The following is an 18,253-nucleotide window of genomic DNA, read 5'->3' as shown; positions in this document are numbered from 1 at the left end:
GCAGTGGAACCAGGATGTATCCTTAGTGTACAAACAGACTTTGGGAACCCATTTTCCATGGAGTGATACTCCCTTAGCCCATAGACCCGGGGTGGGGGGTCCTAGGCCTTACCACAAATGATAGATTTTGATGATCCTTCATAGAAGGCATTACCCTACCTGGGGAGTGGATGGGGGATGAGATGGTGTGGGGCATGGAAAAATGGGAGAGAGAGGGAACAGGAATTGATATGTAAAATAATATTGTTTCTAATTTAAGTAAAATTTATTAATAAAAAAAGATACTTTTAGTAAAAAGAGAATTTCTAAATGGTAAGACTATTCTCTAAATTAAGATGACGAACTATTTCCGGAATCATGATAAATACAAAGCTGAAAATCCTCAAAAGGTCACAGAAGGACCAAATACCTTATTAAAGTGTGTAAAGATGAGCCTTAAGATAACTAAGTGATATTAATCAACATTTCTTTTTTTTTTATATATAATTTTATATAACAAAGTCCAATTAAATGAAAACAAACATTTATACACAATATTTGGGAATTTGGGCGTTGTTCTTTCCAAACTACTTCCTGCTGGTAAGGGGCGCTGTCTTGGGGGATTCGAAGAAGATTCAGATATCCTAGCTGTAGTCTGTAGGGCTGTTTTGTCCAGCTGTTTGGAATGTAGGATCAGCTTGTACTCTGTTTCAGGCGGTCTGGTGTGATCAAACCACATTAGTCTGGAAGGAATCCACATCTTTTCATTTTCTGTGGAAACAAAAATAGAAATACTTTTCCCCAGTAACTTGTTCTTCAACTTAAATTTTGGAGTCAAAGCGTTTTTTTTTTTTATTATTATTATTATTTTACATGTCGATCCCAGTTCCCTCTCCCTCCCTCCCTCCCCTCCCCCCAAGCCCTCCCTCCCTCCTTCCCTCCCTTTTGCCCTCTCTACCCTCTCCCATGCACTCTAAACACCCTCCCCTCCCAACCCCCCACCACAATACAATATGTAGGGGAATGCCATCCAGTTGGGGTCATGTAGATCTGACAGGTCCTGTGAAGTAGGGACTAGGGCTTCTCTCCTATCTCTAGAATAAGGCAGTTATCCCTCCATGGGGGATATGTTTGCAAAGTCCTTTTGTGCACCAGGGATACATCCTGGCTCCACTGTCTGAGGTCTCTTAGACTGCTCAGACCTTCTGGCTGAGACCCATATTCAGGGGGGTCCGAGTCAGACCCCTGTTGGCTTCCCAGCTATCAGTCTAGTGGCCCTTAGCTCCTCCTTGTTCAGGTAAGCTGTCTCTATGTACTTCTACCGCATGGTCTTGTCCTCTCCATCTGCTTCTGGGTTCTAGTTTGACTCAGTGTTTATGTATGGGTGTTTGCTCCTGTTTTCAACAGGCATTAGTTGAGGACCCCATGGAGAAGTTAGTTGTTGATCTCACTCTCCGGGAAGGGCATTTATGATAGCCTTTCCACGGAAGCTGAGATTGTTAGTTGGGAGCAGTCTTGTAGTTCCCTCGACCTTTCTTTGTGTTCAACTTTATCTTCAAACCAATATTGGCTCCCTCTTTTATGTTCTCTCTCTCTGTGTCTCTCTCTCTCTTTCCTATTTTCCATTCCTAACCAGGCTCAATCCTCCTGGTCGCACATGCCTTCCTCTCCTCCCTCTCATTTTCTCCTACTTCTCTCTCCATTAGCTGTCCTCCCCCACTATACCTGAGGTCTGGGGGACTTGTCCCTTCCCAGTTCTGTGAGGGACTTTATATGAATCTCTTAGAATACAACTTGTATCCTAGTTCCTCTGGTGATGTGAATTATAGGCTGGTGATCATTTGATCTAGGTCTAAAATCCATATATGAGTGAGTACATACTGTGTTCCTCTTTTTGTGACTGGGTTACCTCATTCAGGATGGTTTCTTCAAGTGCCATCCACTTGCCTGCGAATTTCAAGATACCATTATTTTTTTCTGCAGAGTAGTATTCCATTGTGTAGATGTGCCACATCTTCATTAACCATTCTTCAATTGAAGGGCATCTAGGTTGCTTCCAGGTTCTTGCTATTACAAATAGTGCTGCTATGAACATAGTTGAACAGATGTCTTTGTTGCATTGATGTGAATCCTTTGGGTATATGCCTAAGAGGGGGATTGCCGGGTCCTGTGGTAAACTAATTCCCATTTTCCTGAGGAACCGCCATACTGATCTCCAAAGTGGCTGTATGAGTTTGCACTCCCACCAGCAGTGGAGGAGTGTTCCACTTTCACCACATCCTCTCCAACATAAGTCATCACTGGTGTTTCTAATTTTAGCCATTCTGGCAGGGGTAAGATGGTATCTCAAAGTTGTTTTGATTTGCATTTCCCTGATAGCTAAGGATGTGGAGCATTTTCTTAAGTGTCTTTCAGCCTTTTTGATTTCCTCCATTGAGAATTCTTTCTTCAGTTCTGTACCCCATTTTTTAATAGGGTTATTTGGTGTTTTGTTGACTAGTTTCTTGAGTTCTTTGTATATTTTGGAGATCAGCCCTTTGTCAGATATAGGATTAGTGAAAATCTTTTCCCAGTCAGTGGGCTGCCGTTTGGTCTTGTCAACTGTGTCCTTTGCCTTACAGAAGCTTCTAAGTTTGAAGAGGTCCCATTTATTAATTGTTTCTTTCAGTGTCTGTGCCCCTGGAGTTATGTTCAAGAAGCGGTCTCCTATACCAATTTGTTCAAGGGTACCTCCTACTTTCTCTTCTAAGAGGTTCAATGTGGCTGGATTGATGTTGAGGTCTTTGATCCATTTGGACTTGAGTTTTGTGCATGGCGACAGACATGGGTCTATCTGCAGTCTTCTACACACCCTCATCCAATTGTGCCAGCACCATTTGTTGAAGATGCCGTCTTTGCCCCATTGTATAATTTTAGCTGTTTTGTCGAAAATCAGGTGTTCATAGGTGCGTGGATTAATATCAGGATTTTCAATTCGATTCCATTGGTCTACCTGTCTATTTTTATGCCAATACCAGGCTGTTTTCAGAACTATAGCTCTGTAGTAGAGCTTAAAGTCAGGAATGGTGATGCCTCCTGATGTTCTTTTATTGTATAGGGTTGTTTTGGCTATCCTGGGTCTTTTGTTTTTCCATATAAAGTTGATTATTATCCTTTCAAGGTCGGTGAAGAATTGTGGTGGGATTTTAATGAGGATTGCATTGAATCTGTAGATTGCTTTTGGTAAGATTGCCATTTTTACTATGTTTATCCTACCTATCCAAGAGCATGGGAGGTCTTTCCATTTTCTGGTATCTTCTTTAATTTCTTTCTTTAGAGTCACAAAGTTCTTATTATATAGATCTTTTACTTGTTTGGTAAGCGTTACACCAAGATACTTTATGTTGCTTGTGGCTATTGTAAAGGGTGATGTTTCTCTGATTTCTTTCTCTGCCTCTTTGTCGTCTGAAAAAAATAGGGCTACTGATTTTTTTGAGTTTATCTTGTATCCTGCTAGTTTGCTGAAGGTGTTTATCAGCTGTAGGAGTTCCCTGGTAGAGTTTATTGGGTCGCTTATGTAAACTATCATATCATCTGCAAATAGAGACAGTTTGACTTCTTCCTTTCCAATTTGGATGCCCTTGATCTCCTTTTGTTGTCTTATAGCATTAGCTAGAACTTCTAGTACGATATTGAAGAGATATGGAGAGAGAGGACAGCCTTGTCTTGTTCCTGATTTTAGAGGAATTGGCTTAAGTTTCTCTCCATTCAGTTTGATGTTGGCAGTTGGTTTGCTGTATATTGCTCTTATTATGTTTAGGTATGTTCCTGTTATCCCTGACCTCTCTAATACCTTTATCATGAAAGGGTGTTGAATTTTATCGAAGGCTTTTTCTGCATCTAGGGAGATAATCATATGGTTTTTCTTTTTCAGTTTGTTTATATGGTGGATCACGTTGATAGATTTTCGTATGTTAAACCATCCCTGCAATCCAGGTATGAAGCCTACTTGATCATGGTGGATGATTTCTCTGATGTATTTTTGAATTCGGTTTGCCATTATTTTATTGAGTATTTTTGCATCGATGTTCATCAGGGATATTGGTCTGTAGTTCTCTTTCTTAGTTGTGTCTTTGTGAGGTTTGGGTACCAAAGTTATTGTGGCCTCATAAAAAGAGATTGGCAATAAACCTTCTGTTTCTATCTTGTGGAACAGTTTGAGGAGTAGTGGTATTAGTTCTTCCTTGAATGTCTGGTAGAATTCTGCACTGAATCCATCTGGCCCTGGACTTTTTTTCGTTGGAAGGCTTTCAATGACTGCTTCTATTTCATTTCGGGTTATAGGTCTATTTAAGTTGTTTGTCTGTTCTTGATTTAATTTTGGTAAGTGATAGTTATCCAGAAACTTGTCCATTTCCTTTGAATTTTCAATTTTTGTGGAATACAGATTTTCGAAGTATGACCTGAAAATTGTCTGGATTTCCTCTGTGTCTGTTGTTATGTTCCCCATTTCGTTTCTGATTTTGTTAATTTGCATGTTCTGTCTCTGCTTTTTCGTTAATTTGGATAAAGGTTTATCAATCTTGTTGATTTTCTCAAAAAACCAACTCTTTGTTGCATTGATTTTTTGTATTGTTTTCCTGGTTTCTATTTTGTTGATTTCAGCCCTCAAGTTGATTATTTCCTGGCGTCTGCTCCTGCGGGGTGAATTCGCTTCTCTCTGTTCTAAGGTTTGCAGTTGCGCTGTTAATTCATTTATGTGACTATCCTCTGTTTTCTTCATATGGGCACTTAGTGCAATGAACTTCCCTCGTAGCACTGCTTTCAAGGTGTCCCATAAGTTCGGGTATGTTGTATCCTCATTCTCGTTGAATATTAGAAAGTCTTTAATTTCTTTCTTTATTTCTTCTTTGACCCAGGAGTGGTGCAATTGCACATTGTTAAGTTTCCATGAGTTTGCAGGTTTTCTGCTATTTGTATTGTTGTTGAATTCCAATTTTAAAGCATGGTGGTCCGATAAGATACAGGGGACTATTTCTATTCTCTTGTATCTGTTGAGGTTTGTTATGTCTCCTAGTATGTGGTCGATTTTAGAGAAGGTTCCATGTGGAGCAGAGAAGAAGGTATATTCTTTTGTCTTTGGATGGAATGTTCTATAGATGTCTGTTAGCCCCAGTTGAGACATAACTTCTGTTAATTCTTTTGTTTCTTTGTTGAGTTTCTGATTTGTGGTCCTGTCTAGTGTTGAGAGTGGTGTATTGAAGTCTCCCACTATAAGTGTGTGAGGTTTTATATGAGCTTTGAGTTTTAGTAGTGTTTCTTTTACGAATGTGGGTGGCTTTGTATTAGGGGCATAGATGTTCAGAATTGAGACTTTGTGTTGATGGATTTCTCCTGATATGAATATGAAATGACCGTCTTCATCTCTTTTGACTAGTTTTGGTTTGAAGTCTAGCTTGTTAGATATTAGGATAGCTACGCCTGCTTGCTTCTTATTTCCGTTTGATTGGAAAATCTTTTCCCAACCCTTTACCCTGAGGTAATGTCTATCTTTGGAGCTAAGATGTGTTTCTTGTATGCAGCAGAAGGATGGATTCTGTCTTCGTATCCATTCTGTTAATCTGTGTCTTTTTATAGGTGAGTTAAGACCATTAATGTTGAGGGTGAGTAAGGACCATTGATTGTTGATGGTTGTTTGATTTAGGTTTGTTGTTGGCAGTGGTATTGTGAATATATTTGTTCTGTTTCACCCTAGGTTTCTGGTGTAGTTGGATTATCTGTTGCCTACATTTTTGTGGGCGTAGTTACCTTCCTTGGGTTGGAATTTTCCTTCCAATACTTTCTGTAGGGCTGGATTTGTAGATACATATTGGGAAAATCTGGTTTTGTCATTGAATATCTTATTCTCTCCATCTATATTGACTGAGAGTTTTGCTGGATATAGTAGCCTAGGCTGGCATCCGTGTTCTCTTAATACTTTTAGAACATCTATCCAGGACCTTCTGGCCTTGAGGGTTTCCATGGAGAAGTCAGGTGTAATTTTGATAGGTCTGCCTTTATATATTACCTGTCCTTTTTCCTTCGCTGCTCTTAATATTTTTTCTTTATTCTGTATGCTAGGTGTTTTGATTATTATATGTCGAGGGGTCTTTTTTCTTTGGTCCAGCCTATTTGGGGTTCGGTATGCTTCTTGTACTTTCATGGGCATGTCCTTCTTCAGATTTGGAAAGTTTTCCTCGATGATTTTGTTGAATATGTTTTCAGCACCTTTGAGCTGGGCTTCCTCACCTTCCTCTATGCCTATTATTCTTAGGTTTGGCCTTTTCATGGTGTCCCACATTTCCTGGATATTGTGTGTTAAGGATTTGTTGGATTTATGGTTTTCTTTGGTCGATGAATCTATTTCTTCTAGTTTATCTTCTGCGCCTGAGATTCTCTCTTCCATCTCTTGAATTCTATTGGTTATGCTTGTGTCCGTGGTTTCCGATTTTTTGCCCAGCTTTTCAATTTCCAGCTTTCCTTCCATTTGTGTTGCCTTTATTTTCTCAATTTCGGTTTTCAAATCTTGAACCGTTTCCTTCACCTGGTTAATTGTTTTTTCTTGGCTTTCTGTACTTTCCTTAAGGAATTTGTTCATTTCTTCCACTTTTTTGTTTGTTTTTTCCTCTATTTCTTTAAGGGATTTTCTCATATCTTCTTTGAGGGCCTCTATCATTTTTATGATGGTGATTTTTAAGTCGTACCCTTCTGCTTCCTCTGATTTGTTGTTGTGTTCCATTCTAGTTGGTGTAGATTCCCTAGATTCTGGTGGTGTCATGTTTGTCTTTCTGTTGTTAGGTGTTCTCTTGTATTGCCTTCTTCCCATAGGTGTTCCTGTAGGTGTTGGTGGTGTCTCTTCCCTCTCTCTATGGTCCTTCCCAGATGGGCTTATGTGGATCAAAGATTCAATGTCTGTATCTCTGTGTGGTCCAAGCTCTCTAGGAGGCTTCTCTCTGGCCAATAGCCGGCAGAAGAGGACGAGGGCTGGACTGGAACTTGAGAAGGTTTTGCAGGGTAGTGGGATCTCACTGGAAACTGGCGCTCTCCAGCTGAGACCTTGTTCTTTGGCAGGGGCCCGGATTTGTGGGTCAAGGATCTTGCCTGCAGGAACTCCAAGTGGACCCGCAGAGATAGGCGGATCTCTGGGAGGGGCCTGGGACTCCAGCAGAGGACTGGAGGCGGGGTCAGGGACCAAGCCGGTGGAAATTACAGGTGGTCCCACGTGGATAGTCAGGTCTCCTTTGTTCGGAGTTGCTCCGAGAGGTCTCCGAGTAGGGTGGACTGTTGGCTCCACCCTCTGTCCCAGTGCTCAACCAGAGCGGCAGGACCGTGGGTGGGGTAGGGCACAGGGTAGGGGGGGGTAGTTTGGAGGTTGGGATGGGTGGGGGTGTATCAGAGCTCCAAGGGTGCTCTCAAAGGAGACCGGAGACAGGAGCAGCCTTAATCAACATTTCAAGGTCAAAGTGCGATCAAACATTTATTTAAATCATTAGAATCCTCAAAGTTATTGGTCTGCTCTTGGAAACATCTACAAGGGCTGACTTAGTGGACAAAAACAGTGTTCCCTCTCCCTAAATATCATACAAAATTTTAAAATACCAGACCAGACTGGAGCAACTGATTTCTGGGTGTTGATGAACCTACTTGGAGCCTACTCCTATGTGGACAGAGGGATCAAAAGCACAGTACTTTTTACACTGGTCTGTCAAGGTCACTAGGTCCTATGTGGCTGTAGCACATCTATCAAAGGGTCTCAAAGTTCTAGTGAGTCACCTGTCCTCTTGATCAAGAGGCCATGGAAGCTCCACTAAGTGAATACTAATCAGTGTACATTCTACAATGAAGAGAGTCAAGACCGAGGGACAAGCTCCCAATGCTTCTGAAGGAGGCCATGGTCAGAAAGGCACTCACCCATCCTCAAATCTTCACACAATTGGTTAAAAAGAGGGTAAAGGACACAGGGGCTCCTTCCTAGACTAAATGATCTAGGAAAAACAGATCCTGAAGCCCTGACAGAAAAAGGTTTGTATTGTCTATCAGTATGCTCTTAAAACACTTAACAGGAAGTGTAACCATGCATTGGTCATAAGACAGGGCAGCCAGAAGGGAAAGTTCTGAACTGCTAGTGTCACATAAAAGGACAAACAGCTGGTGAAAATGTACCTGGTGTGTGGAGGTGGGTGTTAGAGTGTAAAGAAGGATCAGAAGAACATTACCAGAAAATGCCATCAGGAAAACTACAAACTTTACCATAGGAATCAGAGCAGGGTGTTTGGATTGACTGAAGAATCACAATCCCACCAGGGTGAAATATGACTGTCCAGTGTAGTTGTTCATCCTGGTGGTGATGTCCATGGGTGTCTCCGAGGCAGTCAACAACTTTGGGGTTAGTGTCATTTGACCCTGTCCTTTATCCTGAAGGACCACAGTTGGTAAGATCACTGTCTTAGACTATCTCAAACCAATGCTCCCAAAGGGAAATCAAACTCATTTTGAGGACTTATTCCAACCTGAGCTATAAACCAAGTCTGAACCTCTAGAGGCTAAAGATACAACTTGGACTTTTAAAATCTCAGCAATTTTGATGAAGATAGCCTAGAATGAGAATTGAATATAATGTGACAAAACTAATCTGAGATACATGAAGACCCTTTGTCCTGAGGATTATGTGACACTGACAGGTTCTGTATTTGTGGAGCAGCGTCATCTCACAAGTCAGTCCCAGTGACCAGGAAGACCATGAAAGAGGACCCCACTCACTGGCCAGATCCAGCCATGGGTCCAGCTGGCCCTCAGGCATCCACTCCTCTGTGCATTCTACTGACAGGAGAAGAATCTCAGTTTGTATTTGGCCAAAATTTAGTGAAATAATGGGTAGTTTTAGAATACTGACAGATTTAAACAGACCACTGCACACAAATTAGAGAGTTCATGAACAAGAGATTTTCTCAAGAACTGTCATATGGGATGAACATTTTTGCCCCTGGATTATGAAATGTGTAACTGGTTCTTAGTGTAATCATTTGTTCACACATTCAAGAATTTTGTTTTCAACAAATGTCACATGGTCTCTCTCATCTGTGGATCATAGTGTTAAATCTTTTGATTTGTGTGTTTAATTTGCAAATCTGCAGAATACAGGAAACTGGGAAGTGCTGATTGGTGGGAAGAGAAATATCTTAGGGGATAGAGAAGAGTAGAATACAGTGGCACAAAGGACAGAAGAATGATGGGGAAGGAATTTGAAGTAGGGAAAGGGATGAAAGTGAGGACAGAAAAGGGATCATCTAACTCTAAGGATGTTTGAAAAAGCAATGTGAAAAGGCTTGCTATTCTTCTTTATGTTTTTATATGGATGTACATTCTCTATACAAGAGATATTGCCCCCAGTAGCCATGGACTGTCAAACAGCCCAGTGCCAACAGTGAGATATATGTTATTGACTTCTTTCTCACATGTGTCCTGGAGACCCTCAAAATTAAACAGGCTGTTGCCATTGCTCTGGATCACCTCCTAGAACTTAATGGTAAGACCTTACTGAAGAAGACACCACATACAGTGTTCACAAGTATGGAAAAATCCAGTTAGTGATGACCAGGAAGAATTTTCCCTGTTGGTTAGCTTTCACAGGACCAGGAGGTGTCTTGTAGACAACTGCTTACTTATCTGCCCCCAAAGCCTACATGGCAGTTAGCAGAATTAAGGTGAATACGGCTTTGTATCTCATACCCTATTACCAGAACATGCAGACTGTGGATTTTGTCCAGAGAACTGTAATATAAATATTTACATTTTCACTGAAGTCATTTGTACTTGTAGATTGTTGGGTAATTTGCATGCCACTTTTTACAATGAAACAAACATTTAAGTTTCATGCAGCTCTGAAGAACATGGATTGTGACTGACCCCACAGCACATGGACCCTGTGATAGGGGGAGGACAAGATGGCAGATGAAGAATGGGACCTCTGGGTCAGTGTGTTGGGAACCAGTAAGCAGCAGAACCTGTGCCTAAGTAACTGAACTCCAAATTGAGAATCGACAACTGTGAAAACTAGGAAGTTCGTATGAACACACACACACACACACACACACACACACACACACCAGATGGGGAAGGAGAAGATAGATGGATGGATGGATGGATGGATGGATGGATGGATAGATAGATAGATAGACAGACAGACAACAAACCAACTCTGACAAGTACCCAAGACTATGGCCAAGCATTAGTTGACTTATCTATCTCATGCTTGATACTTATCTACAGTGTTCAAATTTCAGATTATTGTTAATTCTGGTTACAATTACACTTTTGATGATATGGGAGATTTAAAAAAGCACAAAGAGAAAACCACAACTGTGTTTGTTTTTTTGTTGTTGTTGTTTTATTTGTTTGGTTTTATTTTTTTTTTAGCTCCATTAATTACATCTTCAAAGTCTCCAAGGATCATTATTGACAAAAACCTGCCACACCAGCCATTAATGAGAAGAGTCCAGCCAGGGATGATGTCACTTCCCTGCCATTCTTGGGCTCTTAACCAGCCACTGCCCCATGTCCCATGTGTCCAAGGCTGCCAGCAGCATCAGGGGTAAGTTATACCTGAAGGGAGACTGCACAGCATTCACTGTAACCGACTTAACATCTGGTTTTTAATCTTCCAGTAGTTCTTGACAACATTCCTTTGATTTTCCACTATCTTTTTTATTTTCTGCAGAAAAGAACATGTATGCTTTTTCAAAAACCTCAAATTCTATTCATTTAATGCAGCAAACTTAGCATGTTTTATTCCCAGCTACTTAGAAGAACATGTATGCTGCCTTCTCAACTAATCTTATGGTGTTTGCTACCAGACATGGAAATGCAAGCTTACAGAGTGTCACGATAACACCAAGAATTACATGCTCACCCCATGTTTGCAGTGATGAAATGGGCAGGGCATTGTCTACACTGAACTGCAGACTACAGAGGGAAATGGGGTTTCCAAGAGAACTGAGGAAGGGGCATGCTCTCTGTCCCCCAAATAGTGAAATGTACATCTTTTGTCAGTTGGTTGTTTCATATTAGGTACACACTCTGAAATCTGAGTTTACCTCTGAAAATGAAGGAAATAAGGTAAGTAACTCAGTCTACTGGGAAGATAGATGTGCCGTAGATGCTGATGCTGCTGGCTCCAGTATCTTGGGGTCACTACACAGGTGCTCTTAGTGACCCCAGTGTGAAGCTGCATCTGGCTGTCCACATGGGATGCAAACTGGAAAGTTGGAACAGGACTGACCAGGATGCAAATCCCCCTGAGCACTTCAGACACTGTGATCCTAGACCTCTGGTTGTCTTGGGTGTCTTGATGTCAGAAACTCCCACTTGATAGAATGCACTGCTTATTTGACCAGCACAGAACTCAGGTTTCTTATGACCTCCAGCCTCCCTAAGGTTTAAGTTTCCATATGTGGAGTACACTACCCTTACCTGAGATCTACCTTGTCCACATATAAACCAAACACTGTGGTGTCTCTGCACTGTTTTGGAATATTTAAGTTAGTCTCCATCTGTCAAACTTTGGTAGAAAGGAAATTTGTCTGTCTTTTCTATTTATCATCTACCTGTGTGTCCTTCCATCCACCTTCTGCGAAGTGTTTCCAATTTGTGAAACATTTTTAAAAAAGGCATTGGGACCCTGCAACTGTCTCTGCTTCCAGCCTTCACTGACAGCACAGGGTTTTACCAGTCCAGCAGCAGGAGCACCTTAGGGAACTCTCACAAAGGTGTAAACACCTGTGGACCTTGCAGCTCCTTCTGAATTCTGCCTGCCCTGTAACCACAGCTAAACTCTTCTCAAGAAGAGATATTTGCATCGTGTTGGTGAGAGCTATCATGGCTCAACATTTACTGATCCAGGAGTCAGAAGGTTCAAAAGGGTCTCCAGGGAAGGCAGGAAGGCTCCTCTGTCAGAACACTGTTGCTCTTGCAGAAAACCAGGTTCAGCTCCCAACACCTGCATGGCAGCTCACAACTATCTGTAGCCAGTTCCTGGGAATCAGACATCCTCTTCTGACCTACTTGTGGCATAGGGACACATGTGGTATGCTTGCCCAAATGCTCGTGCACACACACACACACACACACACACACACAATCACACAGACAACATACACACACACACACACTCACACACACATTCACAGATTCAGAAAAACACACATATACAGTAAAGTAATTATAAATATTTTAGGTTGAAAATTGAATCTTTTTAGTAGAAGACATGGCTTAAGCTTTAGCTGGCTTCAGAAATCCTAGGTATATTTTGTGCCTGTTGCTTTTACTCATTTTGCAGCCATTTAAGCATTTCTCTTTATCATATTTACATCTTGTCCTGCACAGACTGGCAGGAGCCTATGTAAGCAGCATCAAGTTCAAAGTCTCCTTGACTTGTGTTCAGAGTCCAGTGTAGTCGGACTGTGAGCATGGAGCACAGGGAGCAGGGAGCCCAGGTCAGAGGCACCTCAGTGCTGCTCAGAAACTCACTGCTTCCTGGACCCCATGAGACGGGGACTGTGACAGCCACAAAGCAGAAGGTGCTGCAGCACAGCCTGGCCTGGCCTGTGAGCACAGTCACCTCTGAGTCCTATAGAGTTAGAGCGAGTGGTGGGACCTGTGAGGAGGTGAACGTGGGGACGCTGACCTCTTACACAGGTGAGTTTTTCTGCTAACTGCTCATCAGGGCTAAATGTGCAAATATATTTATTTGTAATTTCCTAAGTTCATATGAACTTTTATCTAAATATACATGTAAAGTTTTTTATCTATACGAAAGCACACTTTTATTTCTTTATTTTTTTAAATTTTATTTATTTATTTATTTACATATCGATCCCAGTTCACCCTGCCTCCGTTCCTTCCTCCCTCCCTTCCTCTCTCCTCCCTTCCTCTTTCTCTCTCTCCCCCTTCACATGTATCCTGACCAACTGCCCTCCCATCCCCCCCCCTACTCCACACGTAGGATGATGCCATCCAGGAGGGCTCATCTAAATCTGTCAAGTCATTTGAAGTAGGGACTAGGATTTCTCTCCTGTCTCTAGGTTAAGGTTGTATCCCTCCATGGGGGATGTGCCTGCAAGGTAGAAAAAGCACATTTTTTAAAAAATATATACATATATATGTATATATTTTATATAACCAAGTCCATTTAAATGAAAACAAACATTTATAGACAATATTTGGGAATTTGGGCATTGTTCTTTCCAAACTACTTCCTGCTGGTAAGGGGCGCTGTCATGGGGGATTCTAAGAAGATGCAGAAATCCTGGCTGTAGTCCATAAGGCTGCTTTGTCCAGCTGTTTTGAATGTAGGATCACCTGATACTCTGTTTCAGGTGGTCTGGCTTGATCAAACCATATTAGTCTGGAAGGAATCCATAGCTTTTCATTTTCTGTGGAAACAAAACTAGAAATCCTTTTCCCTAGTAACTTGTCCTTGAACTTAAATTTTGGAGTCAAAGCATTTTTTTATTTAATTTATTATTTTACATGTCGACCCCAGTTCCCTCTCCCTCCCTTTACTCTCCCTCCCTCCCTTTTACCCTCTCTACCCTCCAACATGCACCCTAACCACTCTCCCCTCCCATCCTCCCACCCCAATTCCATATGTAGGGGAATGTTATCCAGTTGGGGTCATGTAGATCTGACAGGTCATGTGAAGTAGGCACTAGGGGTTCTCTCCTGTCTCTAGATTAAGGCAGTTATCCCTCCATGGGGGATGTGTTCTCAAGGTCCTTTTGTGCACCAGGGATACATCCTGGCTCCATTTTCTGAGGTCCCTTAGAGTGCTCAGTCCTTCTGGCTGAGACCCATATTCAGGGGGGCCTGAGTCAGTCCCATGCTGGCTTCCCAGCTATCAGTCTGGTGGCCCGCTAGCTCCTCCTTGTTCAGGTAAGCTGTCTCTATGTGTTTCTGCTGCCTGGTCTTGTCCTCTCCATCTGCATCTGGGTTCTACTTCGACTCAGTGTTTATGTATGGGTGTTTGCTCCTGTTTCTAACAGACATTAGATGAGGGCTCCATGGATAAGTTAGTTGATGATCTCACTCTCTAGGAAGGGCATTTATGATAGCCTTTCCACGGAAGCTCAAATTGTTAGTTGGCAGCAGTCTTGTAGTCCTCTAGACATATCTTTGTGTTCAGTTTTATCTTCAAACCAATATTGGCTCCCTCTTTTATGCTCTCTCTCTCTCTCTCTCTCTCTCTCTCTCTCTCTCTCTCTCTTTCTCTCTCTCTGTCTCTGTCTTTCCTCTCTTCTATTCCTAACCGGGCTCAATCTTCCTGGTCCCACATGTTTTCCTTTCCTCCTCCTCGTTTTCTCCTACTTCTCTGTCCACTCGCTGCCCCCCCACTTCCTCTGTGTTCTGGGGGACTTGTCCCTTCCCCCTTCTGTGAGGGACTTTATATGAATCTCTTAGAACACATCTTGTATCCTAGTTGCTCTGGTGGTGTGAAATATAGGCTGGTGATCCTTTGCTCTAGGTCTAAAATCCATATATGAGTGAGTACATACTATGTTCCTCTCTTTGTGACTGGGTTACCTCATTCAGGATGGCTTCTTCAAGTGCCATCCACTTGCCTGTGAATTTCAAGATACCATTAATTTTTTCTGCAGAGTAGTATTCCATTGTGTAGGTGTGCCACATCTTCATTAACCATTCTTCAATTGAGGGGCATCTAGGTTGCTTCCAGGCTCTTGCTATTAGAAATAGTGCTGCTATGAACATAGTTGAACAGATGTCTTTGTTGCATAGATGTGGATCATTTGGGTATATGCCTAAGAGGGGGATTGTTGGGTCCTGTGGTAAACTGATTCCCATTTTCCTGAGGAACCACCATAATGATCTCCAAAATGGCTGTAGGAGTTTGCACTCCCACCAGCAGTGGAGGAGTGTTCCCCTTTCTCCACACCCTCTCCAACATGACTCATCATTGGTGTTTCTAATTCTAGCCATTCTGGCAGGAGTAACATGGTATCTCAAAGTTGTTTTGATTTGCATTTCCCTGATAGCTAAGGATGTGGAGCACTTTCTTAAGTGTCTTTCAGCCTTTTTGATTTCCTCTATTGAGAATTCTTTCTTCAGTTCTGTACCCCATTTTTTAATAGGGTTGTTTGGTGTTTTGTTGGCTAGTTTTTTGAGTTCTTTGTATATTTTGAAGATCAGCCCTTTGTTGGATATAGGATTGGTGAAAATCTTTTCCCAGTCTGTGGGCTTGTCAACTGTATCCTTTGCCTTACAGAAGCTTCTAAGTTTGAAGAGGTCCCATTTATTAATTGTTGATCTCAGTGTCTGTGCCCCTGGAGTTATGTTCAAAAAGCGGTCTCCTATACCACTGTGTTCAAGGCTACCTCCTACTTTCTCTTCTAAGAGGTTCAATGTGGCTGGATTGATGTTGAGGTCTTTGATCCATTTGGACATTCATTTTGTGCATAGCAATAGACATAGATCTATCTGCAGTCTTTTACACACCATCATCCAATTGTGCCAGCACCATTTGTTGAAGATGCTGTCCTCGCCCCATTGTATAATTTTAGCTGTTTTGTCGAAAATTAGGTGTTCATAGGTGTGTGGGTTAATGTCAGGATTTTCAATTTGATTCCACTGGTCTACCTGTCTATTTTTATGCCAATACCAGGCTGTTTTCAGAACTATAGCTCTATAGTAGAGCTTAAAGTCAGGAATGGTGATGCCTCCTGAAGTTCTTTTATTTATAGGGTTGTTTTGGCTATCCTGGGTCTTTGTTTTGGCATATAAAGTTGATTATTATCCTTTCAAGGTCAGTGAAGAATTGTGGTGGGATTTTAATGGGGATTGCATTGAATCTGTAGACTGCAAAAAGCACACTTTTAAACATACAGAAAATTTCAAGTCCAAAGTCTTTTTTTAATCAGCAATAAACATTATTTATTTGAACTTTTTATTATTTTGAAATCTAAATTCTTAAACGAGTACACAATACTCCAAAGTGGAGAATAAAATAATGTATCATATAGTATAATAATATTGCCTATCTCTAAGATGTACCACATAGTACAATAATATTACCCATCTTTTAGATGGCTCCCCACAATAGTGATAATTTAGCGTTATAGTAATATGTATATGCTGAGCTATTTTTACTTTGTGATATGAAAGAACTTTTAGTGTTTTGCTTTATTTATCCTTGGCCAAATCAGAAATCAAATTTATCAACATCATCACCATCATCATCATCACTATTACCATAAATCATCACTACCATCAGCAGCAGAAAAGCCATCACCACCACCACCATCACCATTGTTTTAGGTAGCAGGTGGAAGACTAGCAGGGCTAGTGGGACTGGGCTGATGGCAGTATTCGGCCACCGAGTGGGCTCCTTGCCCCAAGCCTCTTAGGGTTCTGAGCATTGGTCCTGCTTGTGTGAGGGTGAAGCTCCTTCAAGGAGCACCTTCAAGAAGTTCTGCGAGGCCTACCCTCGGGATTTAGGAGATTGTCCTGGTTTAAATTTCCCCCTTTTAATTATAATTTTAAAAATTGTTTTATATGAAATTTACATCAATATAAATATATCCTTAATTATTAGAGGTCAAGGTTCATTTTAAAACCAACACTTTCAAAATATTTTTGATTTTAAGTTTCTTTCTTTTTTTTTTGTCACTGAATCACTATTTGTGTTAGCCTGGGATAGCACTCCTTATGTATGCAGTGTTTGACAGAAGACACAGTGTATCTGTAGGAAAGTTCAGTTCATGACCTTTAACTATGGAAAATTTGTCCTGAATCACCAGTACTTTTGACCAAGATGTGAATTCTCCATTTTCAAAAAGTTAATTGAACTTTTAATGCTCATATCTCTGCACCTAGGGAACCTAGTCAGGTTAGGGAACCATCACTGAGCATTCATTCTTGGGACACATGGCACTAACCCCAGAGCTTTCTTGGTTGCCTAGGAGACACCTATGGACATTCCCACCTGGATGAGAAACTACACTGGACCATCAGATTTCATCCTGGTTGGATTCTTCAGTCAGTCCAAACACCCTGCTCTGCTTGCTGTGGTCATATTTGTGGTTTTCCTGATGGCCTTGTCTGGCAATATCCTCCTGATCCTTCTGATTCTCTCTGACACCCGCCTCCACACACCCATGTACTTTTTCATCAGCCAGCTGTCCCTCATGGACATGATGTACATTTCTGTCACTGTGCCCAAGATGCTCATGGACCAGGTCCTGGGGAGCCACAAGATCTCAGCTGTTGCCTGCGGGATGCAGATGTTCCTCTATGTGACAATAGGAGGTTCAGAATTTTTCCTTTTGGCTGCCATGTCTTATGACCGCTATGTGGCCATCTGCCATCCACTCCGGTATCCTGTCCTCATGAACCGAAGGGTGTGTCTCCTCCTGATGTCTGTCTGTTGGTTCCTGGGATCCTTGGATGGCTTCGTATTTATTCCTGTCACCATGACCTTTCCATTCTGTGAATCCCGGGAGATCCACCACTTCTTCTGTGAAGTCCCTGCTGTGACAAAGCTTTCCTGCTCAGACACCTGGTTCTATGAGACTCTCATGTACCTGTGCTGTGTGCTCATGCTTCTCATCCCTGTGACTGTCATCTCAAGCTCCTATTCATCCATCCTCCTCACAGTTCACAGGATGAACTCTGCAGAGGGCAGGAAGAAGGCCCTTGCCACCTGCTCCTCCCACATGACCGTGGTCACCCTCTTCTATGGTGCTGCTATCTACACCTACATGCTCCCTACCTCCTTCCACACCCCTGAGAAGGACATGGTGGTGTCTGTGTTTTACACGATACTCACTCCTCTGTTGAACCCATTAATCTACAGTTTCAGGAATAAGAATGTCACAGAGGCTCTGAAGAAATTATTGGGTATGGGACCCCTCTTTTGAGGAACAATAAAATAAGTTATTTGGAATGAATAGTTTCCTTTCTTTTCCTCTACACATCTGTTATCCCAGATTCATGCTTATGTCATTTGAATGTTGCTCACATGCCTAAGATCATGACACATCCTCTCTTCATGGACTTTGGTTATTCAGGAATATTAACTTTTTGCATCTGCTTAGTGGAGATATTTTATCAAGATTTGATAGGGAGTCAGCGAAATGGGTTTGCTATGTATAGTGGCACAGTTGTATGAGTTTTCTTCCTTTCTTTTGTATGTGTATTGAACCACCTGCCATTCCTGGTTTGTGTCCCACTTGTCATAGTGGGCAAT

General features: G+C 41.8%; 1 protein-coding gene across 1 annotated transcript; it reads left to right on the top strand.

Annotated features, from left to right (window-relative positions):
- The first annotated feature begins 16,976 nt into the window (after positions 1 to 16,976).
- Positions 16,977 to 17,924, top strand: LOC127219769 (olfactory receptor 2T29). The gene has a single exon (XM_051181537.1). It carries the CDS (start codon positions 16,977 to 16,979, stop codon positions 17,922 to 17,924), a length of 948 nt encoding a protein of 315 aa, XP_051037494.1.
- The last annotated feature ends 329 nt before the right edge of the window (positions 17,925 to 18,253 follow it).

This window comes from Phodopus roborovskii, unplaced genomic scaffold, assembly GCF_943737965.1.
Source record: "Phodopus roborovskii unplaced genomic scaffold, PHOROB, whole genome shotgun sequence".
NCBI lineage: Eukaryota > Metazoa > Chordata > Mammalia > Rodentia > Cricetidae > Phodopus > Phodopus roborovskii.
Note: the sequence above shows the minus strand (reverse complement) of the source record. Positions and strands in the feature narration are given on the sequence as shown.